At 40.4% G+C, this 27,355-nt stretch overlaps 1 protein-coding gene across 2 annotated transcripts; it reads left to right on the top strand.

Moving 5' to 3' along the window:
• Window positions 1–369: 369 nt before the first annotated feature.
• Window positions 370–27,110, top strand: LOC118936553 (MORN repeat-containing protein 4). 2 transcript variants are annotated; one of them, XM_036949094.2, is made up of 5 exons: window positions 370–615; window positions 9,498–9,576; window positions 17,872–17,986; window positions 22,730–22,839; window positions 23,570–27,104. In XM_036949094.2, the coding sequence occupies exons 2-5, from the start codon at window positions 9,510–9,512 to the stop codon at window positions 23,758–23,760; spliced, it is 483 nt and encodes a 160-aa protein (XP_036804989.2). In that variant the 5' UTR covers window positions 370–615; window positions 9,498–9,509; the 3' UTR covers window positions 23,761–27,104. The 2 variants fall into 2 exon arrangements, with proteins under 2 accessions (XP_036804989.2, XP_090051622.1); XM_090195496.1 differs by lacking the exons at window positions 370–615; window positions 9,498–9,576 and adding an exon at window positions 14,125–14,801 and having other exon boundaries at window positions 23,570–27,110.
• The last annotated feature ends 245 nt before the right edge of the window (window positions 27,111–27,355 follow it).

Below are 27,355 nucleotides of genomic sequence, written 5' to 3' on the forward strand. Positions count from 1 at the left end.
CAATTGCGATCTTTATGACTTCCTGTTTGCCATGTGGTATGTTTCAGGAATAAAAGAATGTCCCCTCTACTTTGCCATATTGGTTTAGATATCATCTGCTTGGTGACAAAACCCTCGCCATCCCTCGCAGCTGTTCTTTTGCGATATAGGGTCAAATAAATCAGAGTTTTCAATGAAACCCGCCACCAAAGTATAATCACCAAATTGATCACCAAAGTTACATAATATCATTAAAAAGCAGCCTCAGTGGCGGTTTATACCTCTTCAGAGACGTGGACGGCACATAAAAGGCAAGGGCAAACGGTTTAACAAGGAGCACTCCGGCTAATTATATCGGCGAACTCTGTTGAATGAGGGGTTGCCCTTCACAAACATGTCTTCCATAGATGCACTGGACGAGGAGCAGACAGCCAATCGGATGAGTGTTTGAATCAAGGTCAAGTGAAAGATGCTCAATAGGACCGCGCCACCTTGGAATAATGCTGAAGCCTCTTGCCAGGAGATGCGAGGATACGGAAAGCTAATTTTCACTGGAAGGTGTAGAATCATCCACTAACCGGTTTTCTGTCAGTGATGTAGGGAAGGTGGATTCTCTTGGTGTAAAATACCTAGCAGGTAAATAATTTGATTGTTTAATCGCCGTGGCAATGATGATTTTCTCAATGCTATCTGCCGGCAACGTGAAAGGGAAAATCGCAACGTTACTGTGGTAACATTTTAGACGGGGCATATACATCCTCTATTGTATTGATTCATAGGCTGCATTAAGAGAATAACAATATCTAGAGAATTACTGGATTCCTTTTCTTATTGTTAAATATATAAAAGTGTTTTGGTTTTATTCAAATGTACTGATGTAACATCATTATATCCAGAGGAGAAAAAATAGGATGAGAATCCTTCAAACGTCCCTGTGTCCGAGACACAGTGTAGTTTACAACAATAAGCAATGGAATATCTCGATGGACTTTCCATTCTTAGGCTATAACTGTGTTCTTGATCATATTATTTCGCCCTGACCTGAAATCACAGCTATAGTTCGGGTAGGCCATTCGTTCGTTCAGTAGGCTATAGCCTGATAATTCATTTTCATTAGTTGCAAATAGAATAAAGACAACATCATTAAAAAGCCTAACGTCATGGCGCTCACATGAATATTTTACGGTCTCTGTAGTACGCCTACCGCAAAAAAATAATGCAGAGATCAGCTCTCTGTGTGAGTTAAACCACGGGTTGTCTGGGCGAGCGCTCCAAACTGTGCGTCAAAATGTGTCTCAATCAGGTTAGCGCTCTGTGGGTGTTTGCAGAAGAGTCATGCACCCATTCATTTAGAGGGGCACGAAGTACTTTGGGGTGGAGGTTTATAGTATCATAACCCATCATGGTATATAGTATCATAACCCATCATGGTATATAGTATCATAACCCATCATGGTATATAGTATCATAACTCATCATTGTATGTAGTATCATAACCCATCATGGTATATAGTATCATAACTCATCATGGTATATAGTATCATAACCCATCATGGTATATAGTATCATAACCCATCATGGTATGTAGTATCATAACCCATCATGGTATATAGTATCATAACCCATCATGGTATATAGTATCATAACCCATCATGGTATGTAGTATCATAACCCATCATGGTATATAGTATCATAACCCATCATGGTATATAGTATCATCACCCATCATGGTATATAGTATCATAACCCATCATGGTATATAGTATCATAACTCATCATGGTATATAGTATCATAACCCATCATGGTATATAGTATCATCACCCATCATGGTATATAGTACCATAATCCATCATGGTATGTAGTATCATGACCCATCATGGTATATAGTATCATAACCCATCATGGTATATAGTATCATAACCCATCATGGTATATAGTATCATAACCCATCATGGTATATAGTATCATAACCCATCATGGTATATAGTATCATAACCCATCATGGTTTATAGTATCATAACCCATCATGGTATATAGTATCATAACCCATCATGGTATATAGTATCATAACCCATCATGGTATATAGTATCATAACCCATCATGGTATATAGTATCATAACCCATCATGGTATGTAGTATCATAACCCATCATGGTTATATAACCCATCATGGTATATAGTATCATAACCCATCATGGTATATAGTATCATAACCCATCATGGTTATATAACCCATCATGGTATATAGTATCATAACCCATCATGGTATATAGTATCATAACTCATCATGGTATATAGTATCATAACCCATCATGGTATATAGTATCATCACCCATCATGGTATATAGTACCATAATCCATCATGGTATGTAGTATCATGACCCATCATGGTATGTAGTATCATAACCCATCATGGTATATAGTATCATAACCCATCATGGTATATAGTATCATAACCCATCATGGTATGTAGTATCATAACCCATCATGGTTATATAACCCATCATGGTATGTAGTATCATAACCCATCATGGTATATAGTATCATAACCCATCATGGTTATATAACCCATCATGGTATGTAGTATCATAACCCATCATGGTATATAGTATCATAACCCATCATGGTATGTAGTATCATAACCCATCATGGTATATAGTATCATAACCCATCATGGTATGTAGTATCATAACCCATCATGGTATATAGTATCATAACCCATCATGGTATGTAGTATCATAACCCATCATGGTATATAGTATCATAACCCATCATGGTATGTAGTATCATAACCCATCATGGTATATTTTTATTTCACCTTTATTTAACCAGGTAGGCTAGTTGTGAACAAGTTCTCATTTACAACTGCGACCTGGCCAAGATAAAGCATAGCAGTGTGAACAGACAACACAGAGTTACACATGGAGTAAACAATTAACAAGTCAATAACACAGTAGAAAAAAAAGAGTCATAACCCATATATATAGTATCATAACCCTTCATGGTATATAGTATCATAACCCATCATGGTATGTAGTATCATAACCCATCATGGTATGTAGTATCATAACCCATCATGGTATATAGTATCATAACCCATCATGGTATATAGTATCATAACCCATCATGGTATGTAGTATCATAACCCATCATGGTATGTAGTATCATAACCCATCATGGTGTGTAGTATCATAACTCATCATGGTATATAGATCATAACCCATCATGGTAAATAGTATCATAACCCATCATGGTATGTAGTATCATAACCCATCATGGTATATAGTACCATAATCCATCATGGTATGTAGTATCATAACTCATCATTGTATGTAGTATCATAACCCACCATGGTATATAGATCATAACCCATCATGGTATATAGTATTATAACCCATCATGGTATATAGTATCATAACCCATCATGGTATATAGTACCATAATCCATCATGGTATATAGTATCATAACCCATCATGGTATATAGTATTATAACCCATCATGGTATATAGTATCATAACCCATCATGGTATATAGTTTCATAACCCATCATGGTATATAGTATCATAACCCATCATGGTTATATAACCCATCATGGTATATAGTACCATAATCCATCATGGTATGTAGTATCATAACTCATCATGGTATATAGATCATAACCCATCATGGTATATAGTATCATAACCCATCATGGTATATAGTATCATAACCCATCATGGTATATAGTACCATAATCCATCATGGTATGTAGTATCATAACTCATCATGGTGTGTAGTATCATAACCCATCATGGTATATAGTATCATAACCCATCATGGTATATAGTATCATGACCCATCATGGTATATAGTATCATAACCCATCATGGTATATAGTATCATAACCCATCATGGTATATAGTATCATAACCCATCATGGTATATAGTATCATAACCCATCATGGTATATAGTATCATAACCCATCATGGTTTATAGTATCATAACCCATCATGGTATATAGTATCATAACCCATCATGGTATATAGTATCATAACCCATCATGGTATATAGTATCATAACCCATCATGGTATATAGTATCATAACCCATCATGGTATGTAGTATCATAACCCATCATGGTTATATAACCCATCATGGTATATAGTATCATAACCCATCATGGTATATAGTATCATAACCCATCATGGTTATATAACCCATCATGGTATATAGTATCATAACCCATCATGGTATATAGTATCATAACTCATCATGGTATATAGTATCATAACCCATCATGGTATATAGTATCATCACCCATCATGGTATATAGTACCATAATCCATCATGGTATGTAGTATCATGACCCATCATGGTATGTAGTATCATAACCCATCATGGTATATAGTATCATAACCCATCATGGTATATAGTATCATAACCCATCATGGTATGTAGTATCATAACCCATCATGGTTATATAACCCATCATGGTATGTAGTATCATAACCCATCATGGTATATAGTATCATAACCCATCATGGTTATATAACCCATCATGGTATGTAGTATCATAACCCATCATGGTATATAGTATCATAACCCATCATGGTATGTAGTATCATAACCCATCATGGTATATAGTATCATAACCCATCATGGTATGTAGTATCATAACCCATCATGGTATATAGTATCATAACCCATCATGGTATGTAGTATCATAACCCATCATGGTATATTTTTATTTCACCTTTATTTAACCAGGTAGGCTAGTTGTGAACAAGTTCTCATTTACAACTGCGACCTGGCCAAGATAAAGCATAGCAGTGTGAACAGACAACACAGAGTTACACATGGAGTAAACAATTAACAAGTCAATAACACAGTAGAAAAAAAAGAGTCATAACCCATATATATAGTATCATAACCCTTCATGGTATATAGTATCATAACCCATCATGGTATGTAGTATCATAACCCATCATGGTATGTAGTATCATAACCCATCATGGTGTGTAGTATCATAACTCATCATGGTATATAGATCATAACCCATCATGGTAAATAGTATCATAACCCATCATGGTATGTAGTATCATAACCCATCATGGTATATAGTACCATAATCCATCATGGTATGTAGTATCATAACTCATCATTGTATGTAGTATCATAACCCACCATGGTATATAGATCATAACCCATCATGGTATATAGTATTATAACCCATCATGGTATATAGTATCATAACCCATCATGGTATATAGTACCATAATCCATCATGGTATATAGTATCATAACCCATCATGGTATATAGTATTATAACCCATCATGGTATATAGTATCATAACCCATCATGGTATATAGTTTCATAACCCATCATGGTATATAGTATCATAACCCATCATGGTATATAGTATCAGAACCCAACATGGTATGTATTTTCATAACCCATCATGGTATATAGTATCATAACCCATCATGGTGTGTAGTATCATAACCCATCATGGTATATAGTATCATAACCCATCATGGTGTGTAGTATCATAACTCATCATGGTACTATGGTATGTAGTATCATAACCCATCATGGTGTGTAGTATCATAACCCATCATGGTACTATGGTATATAGTATCATTACCCATCATGGTATGTAGTATCATAACCCATCATGGTATATAGTATCATAACCCATCATGGTATATAGTATCATAACCCATCATGGTATATAGTATCATAACCCATCATGGTATGTAGTATCATAACCCATCATGGTACTATGGTATGTAGTATCATAACCCATTGTGGTATGTAGTATCATAACCCATCATGGTTATATAACCCATCATGGTATATAGTATCATAACCCATCATGGTTATATAAACCATCATGGTATATAGTATCATAACCCATCATGGTATATAGTATCATAACCCATCATGGTATGTAGTATCATAACCCATCATGGTGTGTAGTATCATAACTCATCATGGTATATAGATCATAACCCATCATGGTATATAGTATCATAACCCATCATGGTATATAGTATCATAACCCATCATGGTATATAGTATCATAACCCATCATGGTATATAGTACCATAACCCATCATGGTACTATGGTATATAGTATCATAACCCATCATGGTATATAGTACCATAACCCATCATGGTTATATAACCCATCATGGTATTTAGTATCATAACCCAGCATGGTATATAGTATCATAACCCATCATGGTATATAGTATCATAACCCATCATGGTATATAGTATCATAACCCATCGTGGTATGTAGTATCATAACCCATCATGGTATATAGTATCATAACCCATCATGGTTATATAACCCATCATGGTATATAGTATCATAACCCATCATGGTATGTAGTATCATAACCCATCATGGTATATAGTATCATAACCCATCATGGTGTGTAGTATCATAACCCATCATGGTATATAGTATCATAACCCATCATGGTATATAGTATCATAACCCATCATGGTATGTAGTATCATAACCCATCATGGTATATAGTATCATAACCCATCATGGTGTGTAGTATCATAACCCATCATGGTATATAGTATCATAACCCATCATGGTATATAGTATCATAACCCATCATGGTATATAGTATCATAACCCATCATGGTATATAGTATCAGAACCCAACATGGTATGTATTTTCATAACCCATCATGGTATATAGTATCATAACCCATCATGGTGTGTAGTATCATAACCCATCATGGTATATAGTATCATAACCCATCATGGTGTGTAGTATCATAACTCATCATGGTACTATGGTATGTAGTATCATAACCCATCATGGTGTGTAGTATCATAACCCATCATGGTACTATGGTATATAGTATCATTACCCATCATGGTATGTAGTATCATAACCCATCATGGTATATAGTATCATAACCCATCATGGTGTGTAGTATCATAACCCATCATGGTACTATGGTGTGTAGTATCACAACCCATCATGGTACTATGGTATATAGTATCATAACCCATCATGGTATGTAGTATCATAACCCATCATGGTATATAGTATCATAACCCATCATGGTGTGTAGTATCATAACCCATCATGGTGTGTAGTATCACAACTCATCATGGTACTATGGTATATAGTATCATAACCCATCATGGTGTGTAGTATCATAACCCATCGTGGTATGTAGTATCATAACTCATCATCGTACTATGGTATGTAGTTTCACAACCCATCATGGTTATATAACCCATCATGGTATATAGTATCATAACCCATCATGGTATGTAGTATCATAACCCATCATGGTATGTAGTATCATAACCCATCATGGTATGTAGTATCATAACCCATCATGGTATATAGTATTATAACCCATCATGGTATATAGTATCATAACCCATCATGGTATGTAGTATCATAACCCATCATGGTACTATGGTATGTAGTATCATAACCCATCATGGTATATAGTATTATAACCCATCATGGTATATAGTATCATAACCCATCATGGTATGTAGTATCATAACCCATCATGGTACTATGGTATGTAGTATCATAACCCATCATGGTTATATAACCCATCATGGTATATAGTATCATAACCCATCATGGTATATAGTATCATAACCCATCATGGTATGTAGTATCATAACCCATCATGGTTATATAACCCATCATGGTATATAGTATCATAACCCATCATGGTATATAGTATCATAACCCATCATGGTATATAGTATCATAACCCATCATGGTATATAGTATCATAACCCATCATGGTTATATAACCCATCATGGTATATAGTATCATAACCCATCATGGTTATATAACCCATCATGGTATATAGTATCATAACCCATCATGGTATATAGTATCATAACCCATCATGGTATATAGTATCATAACCCATCATGGTATATAGTATCATAACCCATCATGGTATATAGTATCATAACCCATCATGGTATATAGTATCATAACCCATCATGGTATGTAGTATCATAACCCATCATGGTATATAGTATCATAACCCATCATGGTATATAGTATCATAACCAATCATGGTTATATAACCCATCATGGTATATAGTATCATAACCCATCGTGGTATCTAGTATCATAACCAATCATGGTTATATAACCCATCATGGTATATAGTATCATAACCCATCATGGTATATAGTATCATAACCCATCATGGTATATAGTATCATAACCCATCATGGTGTGTAGTATCATAACCCATCATGGTGTGTAGTATCATAACTCATCATGGTACTATGGTATGTAGTATCATAACCCATCATGGTATATAGTATCATAACTCATCATGGTATATAGTATCATAACCCATCATGGTATATAGTATCATAACCCATCATGGTATATAGTATCATAACCCATCATGGCATATAGTATCATAACCCATCATGGTATATAGTATCATAACCCATCATGGTATATAGTATCATAACCCATCATGGTATATAGTATCATAACCCATCATGGTATATAGTATCATAACCCATCATGGTATGTAGTATCATAACCCATCATGGTATATAGTATCATAACCCATTATGGTATATAGTATCATAACCCATCATGGTATATAGTATCATAACCCATCATGGTATGTAGTATCATAACCCATCATGGTTATATAACCCATCATGGTATATAGTATCATAACCCATCATGGTATATAGTATCATAACCCATCATGGTATATAGTATCATAACCCATCATGGTATATAGTATCATAACCCATCATGGAATGTAGTATCATAACCCATCATGGTTATATAACCCATCATGGTATATAGTATCATAACCCATTGTGGTATGTAGTATCATAACCCATCTTGGTTATATAACCCATCATGGTATATAGTATCATAACCCATTGTGGTATGTAGTATCATAACCCATCATGGTTATATAACCCATCATGGTATATAGTATCATAACCCATTGTGGTATATAGTATCATAACCCATCATGGTATATAGTATCATAACCCATCATGGTATATAGTATCATAACCCATCATGGTACATAGTATCATAACCCATCATGGTATATAGTATCATAATCCATCATGGTATATAGTATCATAACCCATCATGGTATATAGTATCATAACCCATCATGGTATATAGTATCATAACCTATCTTGGTATATAGTATCATAACCCATCATGGTATATAGTATCATAATCCATCATGGTATATAGTATCATAACCCATCATGGTATATAGTATCATAACCCATCATGGTATATAGTATCATAACCTATCTTGGTATGTAGTACCATAAGCCATCATGGTATATAGTATCATAACCCATCATGGTTTATAGTATCATAACTCATCATGGTATATAGTATCATAACCCGTCATGGTTATATAACCCATCATGGTATATAGTATCATAACCCAATAATAATTGTGTGTGTGTGTGTGTGTGTGTGTGTGTGTGTGTGTGTGTGTGTGTGAACAACAGGACCTGTGTGATATGACCCTGACAAGAGGATCCTTCACCTATTCCAACGGTGAAGAGTACCATGGGGAGTGGAGGGAAGGCAAGATCCCTCTATCCCTCTATCACTTTACTCATCCCTCTATCACTTTACTCATCCTCTATCACTTTACTAATCCCTCTATCCCTCTATCACTTTGCTAATCCCTCTATCACTTTACTAATCCCTCTATCACTTTACTAATCTCTCTATCACTTTACTCATCCCTCTATCACTTTACTCATCCCTCTATCACTTTACTAATCCCTCTATCACTTTACTAATCCTTCTATCCCTCTATCACTTTACTCATCCCTTTATCACTTTACTCATCCCTCTATAACTTTTCTCATCCCTCTATCCCTCTATCACTTTACTCATCCCTCTATCACTTTACTAATCCCTGTATCACTTTACTAATCCCTCTATCACTTTACTCATCCCTCTATCACTTTACTAATCCCTCTATCACTTTACTCATCCATCTATCACTTTACTCATCCCTTTATCACTTTACTCATCCCTTTATCATGTTACTCATCCCTTTATCACTTTACTCATCCCTCTATCCTCTATCACTTTACTCATCCCTCTATCCTCTTTCACTTTACTAATCCCTCTATCCCTCTATCCCTCTATCACTTTACTAATCCCTCTATCCCTCTATCACTTTACTCATTCCTTTATCATGTTACTCATCCCTTTATAACTTTACTAATCCCTCTATCCCTCTATCACTTTACTCATCCCTCTATCACTTTACTCATCCCTCTATCACTTTACTAATTCCTCTATCACTTTACTCATCCCTCTATCACTTTACTCATCCCTCTATCACTTTACTCATCCCTCTATCACTTTACTAATCCCTCTATCCCTCTATCACTTTACTCATCCTTCTATCCCTCTATCACTTTACTAATCCCTCTGTCCCTCTATCCCTCTATCACTTTACTAATCCCTCTATCCCTCTGTCACTTTTCTAATCCCTCTATCCCTCTATCACTTTACTCATCCCTCTATCACTTTACTCATCCCTCTATCACTTTACTCATCCCTCTATCACTTTACTAATCCCTCTATCACTACTCATCCCTATATCACTTTACTCATCCCTCTATCAGTTTACTCATCCATTTATCACTTTACTCATCCCTCTATCACTTTACTCATCCCTCTATCCCTTATAGCTGGTCTCAGACAATCCTGCAGGTGAAGAAGCCGGTGTGGGGGTCCTGGTCTGGCGTGGTTACACGGTTACACGTACTGCTAAATTCTCTAAAAGGATGTTGGAGGCGGCTTATGGTAGAGAAATTAACATTAAATCCTCTGGCAATAGCTCTGGTGTACATTCCTGAAGTCAGCATGCCAATTGCACACTCCCTCAAAACTTGAGACATCTATGATGTTGTGTTGTTTGACAAAAAGGCACATTTTAGAGTGGCCTTTTATTGTCCCTTGCACAAGGCGTAGCACCTGTTTAATGATCATGCTGTTTAATCAGCTTCTTGATATGCCACACCTGTCAGGCGGATGGATTATCTTGGCAGAGGAGAAATGCTCACTAACAGGGACATAAACACATTTTGAGAGAAATAAGCTTTTTGTGTGTATTTCTGGGATATTTTATTTCAGCTCATGAAACATGGGACCAACACTTTGCATGTTGCGTTTCTATTTTTACTCGGCATAAATACAACATGTATGTACTCCAACAGTACACGTCAGACATGAAAGTAAAGTTAGCAGGTACTTTACATGCTCCATTCCCCCTCTGGATGTATTTCTCACTGTGTCAGCCTCAGGTGTCTGGAGGTTTCTAACGAATCAAAAGTCTCAACTCAGTCCAGATTGTTGCTTCTGAGTAAACAGCAGAGAGGAGTGGTAGGCTGGAGCCTAAGGGTGTGTCGTCTGTACTAATTCTAGGTCAAAAACAGAATCTGTATCCACCGGCAATTCTCTACAGACTATATACACTCTGCTGTCATAGCGACAACACACATACAAATACACAAGCAAACAAATACACACACACACACACAGACGCGTAATATCCACATTAACGCTACACTGACCAAACCAGTATTTGCAGTTTGACAAAAACACAAGACGTCACGGTAGCCCCAGCGATAAAGGATGCCATAATAACTAGAGAACAAGTTTGGAGCTATTTTAGAAAACCGTTCTGTTTAACTGATAACATATGGTGGCTTCAGAGAGGTCAGAGGTCATTTGGTGTGTCTGGTGTGTTGTTTAGTTCCCTTGTTGTAAGGGTGATTGTTTGTATTGACAGGTATGGCTAACAGGTTGAAGTGGGACACACAGGAGACAGGCTGACTGATGGCATATCTTTAATTATCCACCGTTCAAGTCTGTTATTAGCTAAGAAAGACAACTTTGAGAGAGATGTTTGTGTGTGTGTGCGTGTGTGTGTGTGTGTGTGTGTGTGTGTGTGTGTGTGTGTGTGTGTGTGTGGGTCAGTGCACTAAGACTATTGATTGATATAAACACCGACAAATTGAGCTAAAGCTAAATTAGCATGGCAACCTTGGCAACCGTGAGCTAACGACAAGATTGGCCCCGACGACGCGATGCTAAGAACCGTTCACCAGATTAAACTCTGGACTGATTTCTGGAATCAAACTAGACGAAAGGAGAGACGTGCAGCTTGTAAGTACAGTAGTGTACACAATCTACTAGCTGGTCCGAAGCTTGGCCTTGAATTAGTGCTCTTATTGTTTTACACTGTGTACTTTTTATTTTCTACATTTTACGGCTTCTTGTTTGCTTATAATTATTTTAATTGTATTGTTTTAATGTTAAGTGTGTTGCTATTTTTAATGCACTTTAAATACAATTTTAATTGGATTTGATTTGATCCAGTAGCACTACTGCTTTAGCTAAACTGGTGAGGCTAATTACTCTGTACAATAGGGGAAATTAATTAGTTGTATTACTGGGGGGAAATGAATTAGTTGTATTAGTATGGGGAAATGTTTGTGTGTTGTAATACTGGGGGAAAGGAATTAGTTGTAATACTGGGGGAAATTAATTAGTTGTAATACTGGGGGGAAATGAATTAGTTGTAATACTGGGGGGAAATGAATTAGTTGTAATACTGGGGGAAATGAATTAGTTGTAATACTGGGGGAAATTAATTAGTTGTATTACTGGGGGAAATGAATTAGTTGTAATACTGGGGGAAATTAATTAGTTTTAATACAAAAAGGGAAATTAATTAGTTTTAATACAAAAAGGGAAATGAATTAGTTGTATTAGTATGGGGAAATGTTTGTGTGTTGTAATACTGGGGGAAAGGAATTAGTTGTAATACTGGGGGAAATGAATTAGTTGTAATACTGGGGGGAAATGAATTAGTTGTATTACTGGGGGAAATGAATTAGTTGTAATACTGGGGGGAAATGAATTAGTTGTAATACTGGGGGGAAATTAATTAGTTGTAATACTGGGGGAAATGAATTAGTTGTAATACTGGGGGAAATTAATTAGTTGTATTACTGGGGGAAATGAATTAGTTGTATTAGTATGGGGAGATGTTTGTGTGTTGTAATACTGGGGGGAAATGAATTAGTTGTAATACTGGGGGGAAATCAATTAGTAATTAGCTTGTAAGTACAGTAGTGTACACAATCTACTAGCTGGTCCGCAGCTAGTAGAAATGCACTTTCAGTATTTCACCCCCAGTATTTCATTTCCTCTCCCTCTCTCACCCCTCCCTCCCTCCCTCACCCTTTCCTCTCCCTCTCTCACCCCTCCCTCCCTCACCCTTTCCTCTCCCTCTCTCATCCCTCCTCCCTCACCCCTCTCTCACCCCTCCTCCCTCCAGTCCTCTCACCCCTCCTCCCTCCAGTCTTCTCACCCCTCCTCCCTCCAGTCCTCTCACCCCTCCTCCCTCCACTCCTCTCACCCCTCCTCCCTCCACTCCTCTCAACCCTCCTCCCTCGACTCCTCTCACCCCTCCTCCCTCCACTCCTCTCACCACTCCTCCCTCCACTCCTCTCACCCCTCCTCCCTCACCCCCTTCCTAAATCCTAATACTGTGTTATACTAATTTAGTACACTAGTATCTGGCAGCAGAAAACCACCCTCATCTCTCTCACTCACCCTCACCTCCCTCCACCCTCCCCCTTCCTCTCCCTCTTTCACCCTCACCTCGCCTCCCCCTCCCTCCCTCCACCCTCCCCCTCCTCTCTCACTCTCACCTCCCCCTCCCTCCACCCTCCCCCTTCCTCTCCCTCTCTCACTCTCACCTCCCCCTTCCTAAATCCTAATCCACTGTGTTCACTTGTGTGCTCCGATACTTTACGTTCAAACGTCTTGCTGCCCAAATACCTACGGAGCAACGAGAAGCTCAGAACATTTCACCTGACCCCATTCAGTGGACCCCATTCAGTGGACTCCATTCAGTGGACCTCATTCAGTGGACTCCATTCAGTGGACTCCATTCAGTGGACCTCATTCAGTGGACTCCATTCAGTGGACCTCATTCAGTGGACCTCATTCAGTGGACCTCATTCAGTGGACCCCATTCAGTGGACCTCATTCAGTGGACCTCATTCGGTGGACCCCATTCAGTGGACTCCATTCAGTGGACCTCATTCAGTGGACCCCATTCAGTGGACCTCATTCAGTGGACCCCATTCAGTGGACCTCATTCAGTGGACCCCATTCAGTGGACCTCATTCAGTGGACCTCATTCAGTGGACCCCATTCAGTGGACTCCGTTCAGTGGACCCCATTCAGTGGACCCCATTCAGTGGACTCCGTTCAGTGGACCCCATGCAGTGGACCCCATTCAGTGGACCCCATGCAGTGGACCTCATTCAGTGGACCCCATTCAGTGGACCTCATTCAGTGGACCTCATTCAGTGGACCCCATTCAGTGGACCTCATTCAGTGGACCTCATTCAGTGGACTCCATGCAGTGGACCTCATTCATTGGACTCCATGCAGTGGACTCCATGCAGTGGACCTCATTCAGTAGACCTCATTCAGTGGACTCCATGCAGTGGACTCCATGCAGTGGACCTCATTCAGTGGACTCCATGCAGTGGACCTCATTCAGTGGACTCCATGCAGTGGACTCCATGCAGTGGACCTCATTCAGTGGACTCCATGCAGTGGACTCCATGCAGTGGACCTCATTCAGTGGACTCCATGCAGTGGACCTCATTCAGTAGGCTACAATTGGGAGAATGCTGTAGCCTACAATACGCACAGTTGTAAAATGCAGTGTGTTGAGACATGGCTTGAATGCCTCCTAGAGGGTATGTGTCGACTGACATAACAAAACATTCGAATTATTTCTTTTTTTTACTCACATTCTTTACTAGAAGTGACAAGGCAGCCTGTTTGTTAAGTTCCAGGAACATTCAGAGACCCTGAGATTGGTATGTCTTAGAGCAAGATAATCTTTTAGTCCCACTTCACTGTTAAATTACTTTCGATCCAACTGCCCACAAAAAGTGTCATTTTCTTTAACTACATAGGTTACAGAGACCCTGAGATGTATGTTTGAATAGAACATGCCCAGGTCTCCCAAAGAAACAACAGTATAGATGTTAACAAGGACTAAGGAAAGACAGGCAGCCTCTTTTCAACTTCCAAGAAAATTTGGAAGCCCTGAGAGTTGTATTTGGAAGCCCTGAGAGGTGTATTTGGAAGCCCTGGGAGTTGTATTTGAAAGCCCTGAGAGTTGTATTTGGAAGCCCTGAGAGTTGTATTTGGAAGCCCTGAGAGTTGTATTTGGAAGCCCTGAGAGTTGTATTTGGAAGCCCTGAGAGTTGTATTTGGAAGCCCTGAGAGTTGTATTTGGAAGCCCTGAGAGTTGTATTTGGAAGCCCTGAGAGTTGTATTTGGAAGCCCTGAGAGTTGTATTTGGAAGAAGCCCTGAGAGGTGTATTTGGAAGCCCTGAGAGGTGTATTTGGAAGCCCTGAGAGGTGTATTTGGAAGCCCTGAGAGGTGTATTTGGAAGCCCTGAGAGGTGTATTTGGAAGCCCTGAGAGTTGTATTTGGAAGCCCTGAGAGGTGTATTTGGAAGCCCTGAGAGGTGTATTTGGAAGCCCTGAGAGGTGTATTTGGAAGCCCTGAGAGTTGTATTTGGAAGCCCTGAGAGGTGTATTTGGAAGCCCTGAGAGTTGTATTTGGAAGCCCTGAGAGGTGTATTTGGAAGCCCTGAGAGGTGTATTTGGAAGCCCTGAGAGGTGTATTTGGAAGCCCTGAGAGGTGTATTTGGAAGCCCTGAGAGGTGTATTTGGAAGACCTGAGAGGTGTATTTGGAAGCCCTGAGAGGTGTATTTGGAAGCCCTGAGAGGTGTATTTGGAAGCCCTGAGAGGTGTATTTGGAGCAATACATTTTTTTTCCTGACCCAACTACCCCATGACAAGTGATGTGGGTTTGAGTAGACAGACCTGGCACTTCTAAATAAGCTGCATGTATAGTCTAAAGAACAAGGACAAAAGTGAGAAAGACGGACAGCTAGACAGACAGACAGACAGACAGACAGACAGACAGACAGATATAGACATCTAGATATACAGATTGATAGATAGATAGACAGACAGATAGACAGACAGCTAGATAGACAGCTAGACAGCAGCTAGATAGACAGACAGCTAGTCAGACAGCTAGATAGACATACAGCTAGATAGACAGCTAGTCAGACAGCTAGACAGACAGCTAGTCAGACAGCTAGACAGACAGCTAGACAGACAGCTAGACAGACAGCTAGACAGACAGCTAGTCAGACAGCTAGACAGACAGCTAGACAGACAGCTAGTCAGACAGCTAGACAGACAGCTAGACAGACAGCTAGACAGACAGCTAGACAGACTATTTTGAAGCTCTAAGTACTGACAAAGAGCCTGACTCCGGTTGTAAGGTATTTGGAGCAATTGAGTGTTCTGGCCCTATTATAATAATATTACTTCACAATTACTTCACGACCCAACTACCTGAAGAATAGCCATGCAGATTTGACCAACAAAGGCCTTCATGTACTGTATAGTCTGTACGGATGAAGGCGAGACAGACAGGCTTTTTTAAAGGTACAGGCCGAAACCCAGAGAGTCTATATAGCAGCTGTACTATAGAGCTGGTGGTTTCATATGGTCCAATAAGGTCTTCACCTTGCATTAACCTCTTCCACATGACACATCTCCATCCTTTATCCACATGGTGATTTACGAACAATTATTATGAAAAAGAAGGTGGTCTTTTGATTTCTTTCATTCATGTTTCAGAGTGAATTTTACATTTTTTATTTTTGTCCAGTTCGGTCTATTGCAAGTTAATTTTGCACTAACTTGCCTGCTCGCTAACTAACTGATAACTAACATAACTTACTAACTTGTGACTAACTAGCTGATAACGAATAAACGTGTAACTAACTAACTACTAACTGACTTATTTGTGTATTTTATTTAACCTTTATTTATTCAATAAATGTTAAATAATTAAGAACAAATTCTTATTTACAATGATGGTCTAGCTAACTGGTAACTAACTAACTAACTGGTATTGTCTGTCCCCCAGGTCTGAGACATGGTCTAGGCCAGTAACTAACTGGTATTGTCTGTCCCCCAGGTCTGAGACATGGTCTAGGCCAGTAACTAACTGGTTTGTCTGTCCCCCAGGTCTGAGACATGGTCTAGGCCAGTAACTAACTGGTTTGTCTGTCCCCCAGGTCTGAGACATGGTCTAGACCAGTAACTAACTGGTTTGTCTGTCCCCCAGGTCTGAGACATGGTCTAGGCCAGTAACTAACTGGTTTGTCTGTCCCCCAGGTCTGAGACATGGTCTAGACCAGTAACTAACTGGTATTGTCTGTCCCCCAGGTCTGAGACATGGTCTAGAACAGTAACTAACTGGTTTGTCTGTCCCCCAGGTCTGAGACATGGTCTAGGCCAGTAACTAACTGGTTTGTCTGTCCCCCAGGTCTGAGGCATGGTCTAGGCCAGTAACTAACTGGTTTGTCTGTCCCCCAGGTCTGAGACATGGTCTAGACCAGTAACTAACTGGTTTGTCTGTCCCCCAGGTCTGAGACATGGTCTAGGCCAGTAACTAACTGGTTTGTCTGTCCCCCAGGTCTGAGGCATGGTCTAGGCCAGTAACTAACTGGTTTGTCTGTCCCCCAGGTCTGAGACATGGTCTAGACCAGTAACTAACTGGTTTGTCTGTCCCCCAGGTCTGAGACATGGTCTAGACCAGTAACTAACTGGTTTGTCTGTCCCCCAGGTCTGAGACATGGTCTAGGCCAGTAACTAACTGGTTTGTCTGTCCCCCAGGTCTGAGGCATGGTCTAGGCCAGTAACTAACTGGTTTGTCTGTCCCCCAGGTCTGAGACATGGTCTAGGCCAGCTGACTTTAAGTGACGGGACGTGTTACACGGGTCAGTTCGAGAACGGACTCTTCAACGGCTGTGGGATGCTGGTCTTCCCTGATGGATCCAGGTAACAATGTCTCACCATTCCTATTTCACCTTTGACCCTGCTAATGACATTAAAACTGTCTGACGTCTAAAACGCTGGCTGTGTCTAAAACGACCCTATTCCCCCTTACAGCACATTTATATTGACCGATGCCCTGAGGCAACGTGTTGCATTTAGATATCTCCCCTGTTCATTGTCTTCATTCGTGTTACTTCTAACTGGAGAAGACTTGAATTCCTTACCGCGTCCATGTGGTTTTGCAAACAGATGTTCTCTTAGTGTTGTGATTTTAGAAGCAACAGGCACCGCTTTCCTCTAGATCCAACTCTACTCCGATGTCACACAAAGTCACGCGGGGATGCAATTTGTGTTGCTTGCATCGCAATTATAACCAACCTCCTTCACCTTGAGAGCAGAGCTTGATTGAGATAATTAAGTGTCAGTTGCTTTAACGAGGATCTCGGCAACGTCACCCACTGCGCGGCTAAAGTAAAACGAATCGCTGCACAAATGGACTTTTTATTGCTGTGTATTGTATTCCGTGTCACAGAGCACGTAGCAGACCTGGGTTGTGAGAACAGGAGAATGGATCAGTCCATCAGCGAAGATTCCACCCACCTCAGGTCAAGGTTCTCTGCTTATATTTGTCTGTGTTCTGACAGCATTCTGTTCTTGTTCGAGACTTCTTGGTGACATTTCTCAGCTGAATGATATCTATTATATGACAGCATAGCTCACTAAATAGTTATTCACCAGACAACTGCCTAACAAATACATTTTTTTTTAAATCCACTCAAAACAAAGTTAACACAATCAGTGTGCAGAAACAAACTCCTTGACATTGGGGTCCTATTCATTATGGTAAGCAATGAAAAACACTTTTAAATGCTTTGCTACAGAAAACTAAAATCAGAATCATAGTGTTCCTTGGTGATATGGTGCTGCTAGTGAAAGGAAACAAGGCCAGAATGTTACCTGGGGATATGGTGCTGCTAGTGAAAGACAAGATAGTCAGAATGTTACCTGGTGATATGGTGCTGCTAGTGAAAGACAACATAGTCAGAATGTTACCTGGGGATATGGTGCTGCTAGTGAAAGACAAGATAGTCAGAATGTTACTTGGTGATATGGTGCTGCTAGTGAAAGACAACATAGTCAGAATGGTCCCTGGTGATATGGTGCTGCTAGTAAAAGACAACATAGTCAGAATGTTACTTGGTGATATGGTGCTGCTAGTGAAAGACAAGATAGTCAGAATGGTTCCTGGTGATATGGTGCTGCTAGTAAAAGACAACATAGTCAGAATGTTACTTGTTGATATTGTTCTGCTAGTGAAAGACAACATAGTCAGAATGTTACTTGATGATATGGTGCTGCTAGTGAAAGACAACCTAGTCAGAATGTTACCTGGTGATATGGTGCTGCTAGTGAAAGACAACATAGTCAGAATGTTACCTGGTGATATGGTGCTGCTAGTGAAAGACAACATAGTCAGAATGTTACTTGGTGATATGGTGCTGCTAGTGAAAGACACCATAGTCAGAATGTTACTTGGTGATATGGTGCTGCTAGTGAAAGACAACATAGTCAGAATGTTACCTGGTGATATGGTGCTGCTAGTGAAAGACAACATAGTCAGAATGTTACCTGGTGATATGGTGCTGCTAGTGAAAGACAACATAGTCAGAATGTTACCTGGTGATATGGTGCTGCTAGTGAAAGACAACATATTCAGAATGTTACCTGGTGATATGGTGCTGCTAGTGAAAGACAACCTAGTCAGAATGTTACTTGGTGATATGGTGCTGCTAGTGAAAGACAACATAGTCAGAATGTTACCTGGTGATATGGTGCTGCTAGTGAAAGACAACATATTCAGAATGTTACCTGGTGATATGGTGCTGCTAGTGAAAGACAACATAGTCAGAATGTTACCTGGTGATATGGTGCTGCTAGTGAAAGACAACATAGTCAGAATGTTACCTGGTGATATGGTGCTGCTAGTGAAAGACAACATAGTCAGAATGTTACCTGGTGATATGGTGCTGCTAGTAAAAGACAACATAGTCAGAATGTTACCTGGTGATATGGTGCTGCTAGTAAAAGACAACATAGTCAGAATGTTACCTGGTGATATGGTGCTGCTAGTGAACGACAACATAATCAGAATGTTACCTGGTGATATGGTGCTGCTAGTGAACGACAACATTTAGATACAGAATACAGACAAGTTAAAACAAAGGTTACGTTTGATACACAGTGGGTATACGGTTCATTCACAGTGTGTAAACTATTGATACACAGTGGCTGTATAGTTTCAGTATAAATATGTCTATTTTCAGAGATGAACAGAGTGCAATGCAGTATAGTACAGTTATTTAGATTACAGTTCAGAGATGGCTTGATGCGGTGTGCAGCATCGAGTCCATAGTCCTTCAGTCTCTATTGGCCAGATAGCTGGTTGGTGAGGGCCACGGTGCGGGCCACGGTGAGGGCCACGGTGCGGGCCACGGCGCGGGCCACGGCCCGGGGGAATAAACTTTTCAGGTGGCAGTTTTTGTCATGGGTGACCTGAACCGCCTGCCAGAGGGGCATTTTTGGAGAAGAGGGTGACCGGGTGGGAGGTGTTGGCAATGATCTTTCCTGCACACTTCCTTGCCCTGGAGTCGAGCAGGACCTCGATGGAGGGCAGGTGGCAACCGATGACCCTCTCTGCAGATCGGACAATGCATTGCAGTTTTCCCTTGCGGCGGGCAGATCCAGGCCCAAAGCAGACGGTTATAGAGGTGAGGATGGACTCGATGGTTAATGCGTAAAACCGGCTCAGGATTGACTGGGAGATTGAGTTTTTTCACCTGTCGCAAGTCATACATCTGCTGCTGTGCCTTCTTGGCGACCTCCGTGATGCTGTCCTCCCATTTGAGGTTGTGGGAGATGATGGTGCCCAGGAATTTGAGTGATTCAACTGTGTTAACAGCTGAGCCATCAATCTAGAGGCGGAGAGATTGTGGGGGGCATTTTCTAAAGTCAACCACCATTTTCACGGTTTTCTCTGTGTTGAGTTCCAGGATATTGCGAATGCACCGTGCCATTAACCGGTCGACCTCTCCATGGTACATGGACTCATCGCCTTCGGTGATGACTAGAGCTGTGTCATCTGCAAAATTGAGTAGTTTGACAAATGCGTTGTTGGAGGTGCAGTCATTGGTGTAGAGTGAGTAGAGGCGAGAGCACGCATCCTTGTGGCGCTCCAGTTGGACAGGAAGTCAGTGTCCCACTGACAGATGGAACTGGACACGTTCAGCTAGGAGTGTCTTGTAACAGTTCTGGGATGATGCTATTGAATGCTGAACTAAAATCCACAAACAAAATCACTGCATATGTCTTTGGGTTATCCAGGTGTTTGATGATGTAGCGTAGGTTCATGTTGTGTGAGGTATCCTAGCGGTTAACTTGTTGAGTGTAGGGGGCAGTATTTTGATGTTTGGATGAAAAACGTACCCAAATGAATCTGCCTATTTCTCAGGCCCAGAATCTAAAATATGCATATAATCAGATTAGGATAGAAAACACTCTAAAGTTTCCAAAACTGTCAAAATATTGTCTGTGAGTATAACAGAACTGATATTGCAGGTGAAAACCTGAGGAAAATCCAACAAGGAAGTGCCTAAGAGAAACTAATCTCCCTGTTCCATTGCATGCCTTCCCTCCATTTAAAGGGATATCAACCAGATTCCTTTCTCTATGGCTTCCACATGGTGTGAACAGTTTTTAGACATAGTTTCAGGCTTTTATTCTGAAAAATGAGTGAGAATGATCACATCGCGTTATTGGATAGCTGGGTGCCAGCAGCGTTTTGAATGCGCCAACAGAGTGGAGCAGACATTTTCTCTCTCTCTCCTATTGAAGAAGCTACAGTCCGGTTGAAATATTATCGATTATATATTGTAAAAACAACCTGAGGATTGATTATAAAAAACGTTTGACATGTTTCTACGAACTTTACGGATACTATTTGGAATTTTCATCTGCCCCGTCGTGACCGCTCGAGCCTGTGGATTTCTGAACATAACGCGCCAACCAAATGTAGGTATTTTGGATATAAAAATAATCTTTATGGAACAAAAGGAACATTTATTGTGTAACTGGGAGTCTCGTGAGTGCAAACATCCGAAGATCATCAAAGGTAAGCGATTCATTTTATTGCTTTTCTGACTTTCGTGACCAATCTTCTTTGCTGCTAGCTGTTTGTAATGTTTTGTCTGCTGAGAGAGATGTCCTTACATAAATGCTTGGTATGCTTTCGCCGAAAAGCTTTTTTGAAATCGGATACGCCAGGTGGACTAACAACAAGCTAAGCTGTGTTTTGCTATATTGCACTTGTGATTTCATGAAAATTAAATATTTGTAGTAATTTAATTTGAATTTGGCACTCTGCAATTCAGCGGATGATGCCGGAAATGATCCTGCTAACGGGATGGGTGCGTCAAGAAGTTTTAACATCGCTTGGCCAGTAACCAAAAGGTCTCTGGTTCATATCCCTGAGCCGACTAGGTGAGCAAGGCACTTGCTCCTCCTGTAAGTCGCTCTCGATAAGAGGGTCTGTTAATTGACTAAAATGTAAATGTTGACAGCATTGTCCACAGACCTGATAATTTCTTATTGGACAAACCCAATTAGTTCCTCCCTGTTTCCATCTGTGTTCTTCCGTTTGGTGCCTAATGAACACACCCCACTGTTTGTGCATCTGTGTGTCTCTTGCAGGTACGAAGGAGACTTCATTCAGGGGAATTTCCAAGGCGCAGGCGTCTTCAGTCGTTTCGACGGGATGAAGTTCGAGGGAGAGTTCAAGAGTGGATGTGTGCAGGGATACGGTAAACAGTAGAATCTCAGCAACACTCTCTTTATACTTCTCTTATAAGGTTGAACTAAACAAGTTAATTCTCTCTCTCTCTCACTGTTAAATTACACAACTCACTTTGTAAAAGGAATCTGTAGCAGGGTCTTTTTCAATTATTCTGTATATTTAGAGGGGGGTTTAATGTGTAGCAGTAAGGTTAGATTTCGGTTTAAAACCTCTATGGGATCGGTGGAGCTAACATAGGCTAATGCGATTAGCATTAAGTTGTAAGTAACAAGAACATTTCCCAGGTCATAGACATATCTGATATTGGCAGAAAGCCGAAATTCTTGTTAATCTACAACATTTTCAACAGAAATGCAATGGTTCATTGAGTCAGACTAAAACTTTGAAAATACACTGCTGCCATCTAGTGGCCAAAACCTAAATTGTGCCTGGGCTGGAATAATACAATATGGCCTTTCTCTTGCATTTCAAATATGATTGTACAAAACAAATACAAAAAAATGCATGTTTTTTTCTTCGTATTATCTTTTACCGGATCTAATGTGTTATATTCTTTTACGTTGATTTCACATTTCCACAAACTTCCAAGTGTTTCCTTTCAAATGGTAACAAAAATATGCATATCCTTGCTTCAGGTCCTGAGCTACAGGCAGTTAGATTTGGGTATGTCATTTTAGGCAAAAATTGAAAAAAAGGGGCGGATCCTTAAGACTTGAACTTAAACATGACCTTTGCAGGTATGCTGACGTTCGCTGACGGAGGTCCGGAAAGAGGGGGAGGAGGAGGAGGAGGAAGAGGAGGAGGAAGAGGAGGGACGAGCCACGAGGGTCTGTTTGAGAGAGGCCAGCTGGTGGGCAGAGAGGGGTGCCAGGGCACGGTGCAGCGGGCACAGGGGGCAGCCGCCAAGGCACGGGCGCTCTCCATGTGACCTGCAGCTAGGGTGCGCTACTCAGGGAGCACTTCACTATCATACTCACACCCTTCTTTTTCTTCATTCATTTCATTCTGTTCTCTGTCTTTACGGCTGTACTCCTCTGTACACAGCGTACAAAACATTAAGAACACCTTTGCTCTCAGAACAGCCTCAGTTCGTCGGGGGCCTGGACTCTACAAGGTGTCGAAAGCGTTCCACAGGGATGCTGGCCCATGTTGACTCCAAACGCTTCCCACAGTTGTGTCAAGTTGACTGGATGTCCTTCGGGTGGTGGACCATTCTTGATACACACAGGAAACTGTTGAGCGTGAAAACCCCAGCAGCGATACAGTTCTTGACACACGCAAACCGGTGCGTCTGGCAAACTCAGACTTTTGATTGTCTCTATTAAAAAGAGGAGGATCCCATCAGCTATCTGTAGGCTAACTATATTTATTTCTCAACTCTCCTAATATTAAGCATATTGCTTCGCTTTACAATCGGAGTAGCCTACCTAGCTGGCATGAAAATGAACCGTGGGAAAAGTGCCTTCCGGTCGCTATTCAAGTGCATATGGCTGAGAGGTACATGATAATGGCCCATTCTAAACCAACATTAATCTCACACAAATATTATTTAGCATATGTAAAGACAAGATTCAATTGAGAATAGTCTGATGGGTGACAATATTATCCCTTGTGAATGATGCCCAGTGTGTGCAATCTAAGGCAAGAAACAGCACATTTTCTTGAGGAAAATGTTTAGATCATAGTCGCGTGCATTGTGTGGTCTAGCCCATAGGCCTATATGTTTTGATAAGGTTTGTAATCACAACTAAAGTGGCCAAATAACTCCAAACGTAGCCTCTAAGCCCAAGACCCCTGGAACATGGTTGTAGTGCCCATAACCTAGGGAAACCTGTTCTTATGAGCCAACATTGTGCGATCGCGTGTGAAAACAGTTTTGACTGGACACTATTTAAAAGAAGATCCCAGCTTTCTCTTACTGCTATATTTATTGCTTCATTCTTCAAATTAAGTTCATGAATCCGCTTTATAAACGTTGTTCCGTACTTGGCGTTTTAAACATGTAACCACACGAAACCTCCATTTGCTTTTCCAGTAATGGCTACGGATGACGTGTTTAAAAAAAAAAAATATTAATAAAAAATAATTCCACACATATATTAATAGGCTATATGTAAAGACCAGATTAAATTGAGAATAGTCTGATGGGTGAGAATATTATCCAGCGCTTGTCAAATAGTGAATTAGAGACTGATGAAGTGTGTGCAGCCTGCGTAAGAAACACAGCAGAGTGATTCCCTTTCATTCAGCTTTTTTCAAATCATCATTTGTCGCATCATACGGCCTTAGAATGTATTCAAATTCTAAACATATAGCCCAACGTTTGTATCACAGCTAAAGTTGCATAAATAAATAAATGAAGCATATAGGAAGACCTGTTCCTTTGTTAACCGCTCAACACACAATAGCCGTATGGGCGCAGTCCCTTGGAAATCGTTTGGAAAAAATATCCTTTCTATTTTATTTAGCTGTGTTCAATTGTATTGTTCTTCATGTAAAATAATACAAAATAATGCCACGGGAATTATAAACTAATCCAGTCTGCTAAATGAACTAGTGTCGCCCACAGCCATATGGCATAGCCAGATCAGAGCCTTATCATAAGGAGAACTCAGAGTGTTATTCAGTTCTTCTGTTCTTCTAAAATAGGCAACATTTTCTTCATGTCAACATGTTTCTTTAGACCTGCCTAAAATGAATAATAGATTTATTGTGATGGTGTAGGCTATATTACGTGGATGGATTAGACTTTTATAAATGTAGATTTTCCAAAAGGTCCGCATCAGTGGCTTGTGGGCTGTGCATTGAAGCCGGAGATGCTAAACATGTTTATGCTAATCAGCGGTCAATTACCGTGAGATCGGCAGTTATCTGCATGACAATCACCAGCTGACGAAATGTGATGACCGCCACAGCCCTATGTACACTCAGTGTATATTCCCTTCTGTTGTTTCTCTCTCTTTTCTTTCTTTATCTTGATCTGTGTTTTTTTCTCACCCCTCTTTGTATCCACATCCTCCTCTATCCATGTCTTTCTATTCCTCTCTACGTCTATCGTGTGTTTTCCCCTCTGGTTGTGCCTGCTTGGTGCGCTACATGTCATTAGACTTTACCCTCCACATCACAGTCAACCAACGAGCTACTGAATCTGATCCAGGATCTGCTGAGCCAAAAACCCACACCTCCTCCTCGTTCCTAACCATTCATTCAACATACGGTGCTACCTACCTACTGCTAAATATGTTCCCAGATCAGCTCTAACCGACACCAACCGCAACTACTCAGGAGTTGAAACTAGTGTCCAAGCAGGCAGAGACCCTATTTGGATCTGTCACATTTCCACCACGGGTGCTTGGCCTAAAGACTCAGACTTTACACCGGTGCTTGGCCTAAAGACTCAGACTTTACACCGGTGTCCCTGTGGAAAAGCAGCATAAGAGGCCAGAGACTCAGTATTAAGAGGCCAGAGGCTCAGTATTAGAGGCCAGCATTAGAATAATTCATACTCTGTGCCACATAACATGGCTCAATCTGTTCTGGGGTCAGCTGACTGAAACGCCATTACCTTAATGCCAACCAACCATACTGTGCCAAGAGACTGGAGCAGGACCTGGAGCTGATTCCAGATCAGTGGATCTCAATAGATGCCTCACTAGGGACTGGAGTATTCCCCTGGTAGCAAGCAGGACAGAAGATTTTCCCTGATCATATGATCTGCCCAGAACACAATCTCCAGGCTTTAATTATTGTTGTCTAAGTCCGCTCCGGTCACATGATTAGGGAAAGCTCCCGTCCCTGGTTATAGCTACTGTGTTGGGAGGTTGGGAAGGACTATTGATGTGTAGGTAGTGATGATGGTAGGGGGTATTTTCATTGGGTGTTAAGGGATGGTGGCCATGTTGGGACAAATGACAAGTATGTCTGCATTAAGATGACACTAGTGCAATTTGATAAAGATATTTAGCAATTTATCTTTGGGGTGCAATCGTCCTTAAATAAGGGTTTAGATACAGAGAGGAGAATACTAAACTACTGCTGTGTCTGTCATAGGGTTATGGGCCCTGGTCAAATGTAGTGCACTATATAGGGAATAGGGTGCCATGGGGATAAAGTCGGACAGTGGAGCACACGTTTTGATTTGTCAACAACTTCATCACACAGAAGAAAACCACCATTACAAGAACACACAGATGAACTTCCTGTATAGCTGTTCCCTTCCTGATCTGACAAATATGTCATCTATTTTTTACGATAAATAAGATTAAATGTTTAATGTCAGTATGTGTTTTTACAGAAAAAAAGTTTTGAACTAACTAACCTCAAGTTTTGTGAACAGTCGTGCTAGTGACTAACACACATTTCACACGTGGTTTGATGATGTGACATTGTGCCTGATAAGGGAGAGTTGTCTGTGTGTATATGTAGTGTGCAGGGGGAGGGGGCATTAGGGGAGAGTTGTCTGTGTGTATATGTAGTGTGCAGGGGGAGGGGGCATTAGAGGAGAGTTGTCTGTGTGTATATGT

This window comes from Oncorhynchus mykiss, chromosome 13 (genome assembly GCF_057628025.1).
Source record: "Oncorhynchus mykiss isolate SJ-2025 chromosome 13, ASM5762802v1, whole genome shotgun sequence".
Lineage (NCBI taxonomy): Eukaryota > Metazoa > Chordata > Actinopteri > Salmoniformes > Salmonidae > Oncorhynchus > Oncorhynchus mykiss.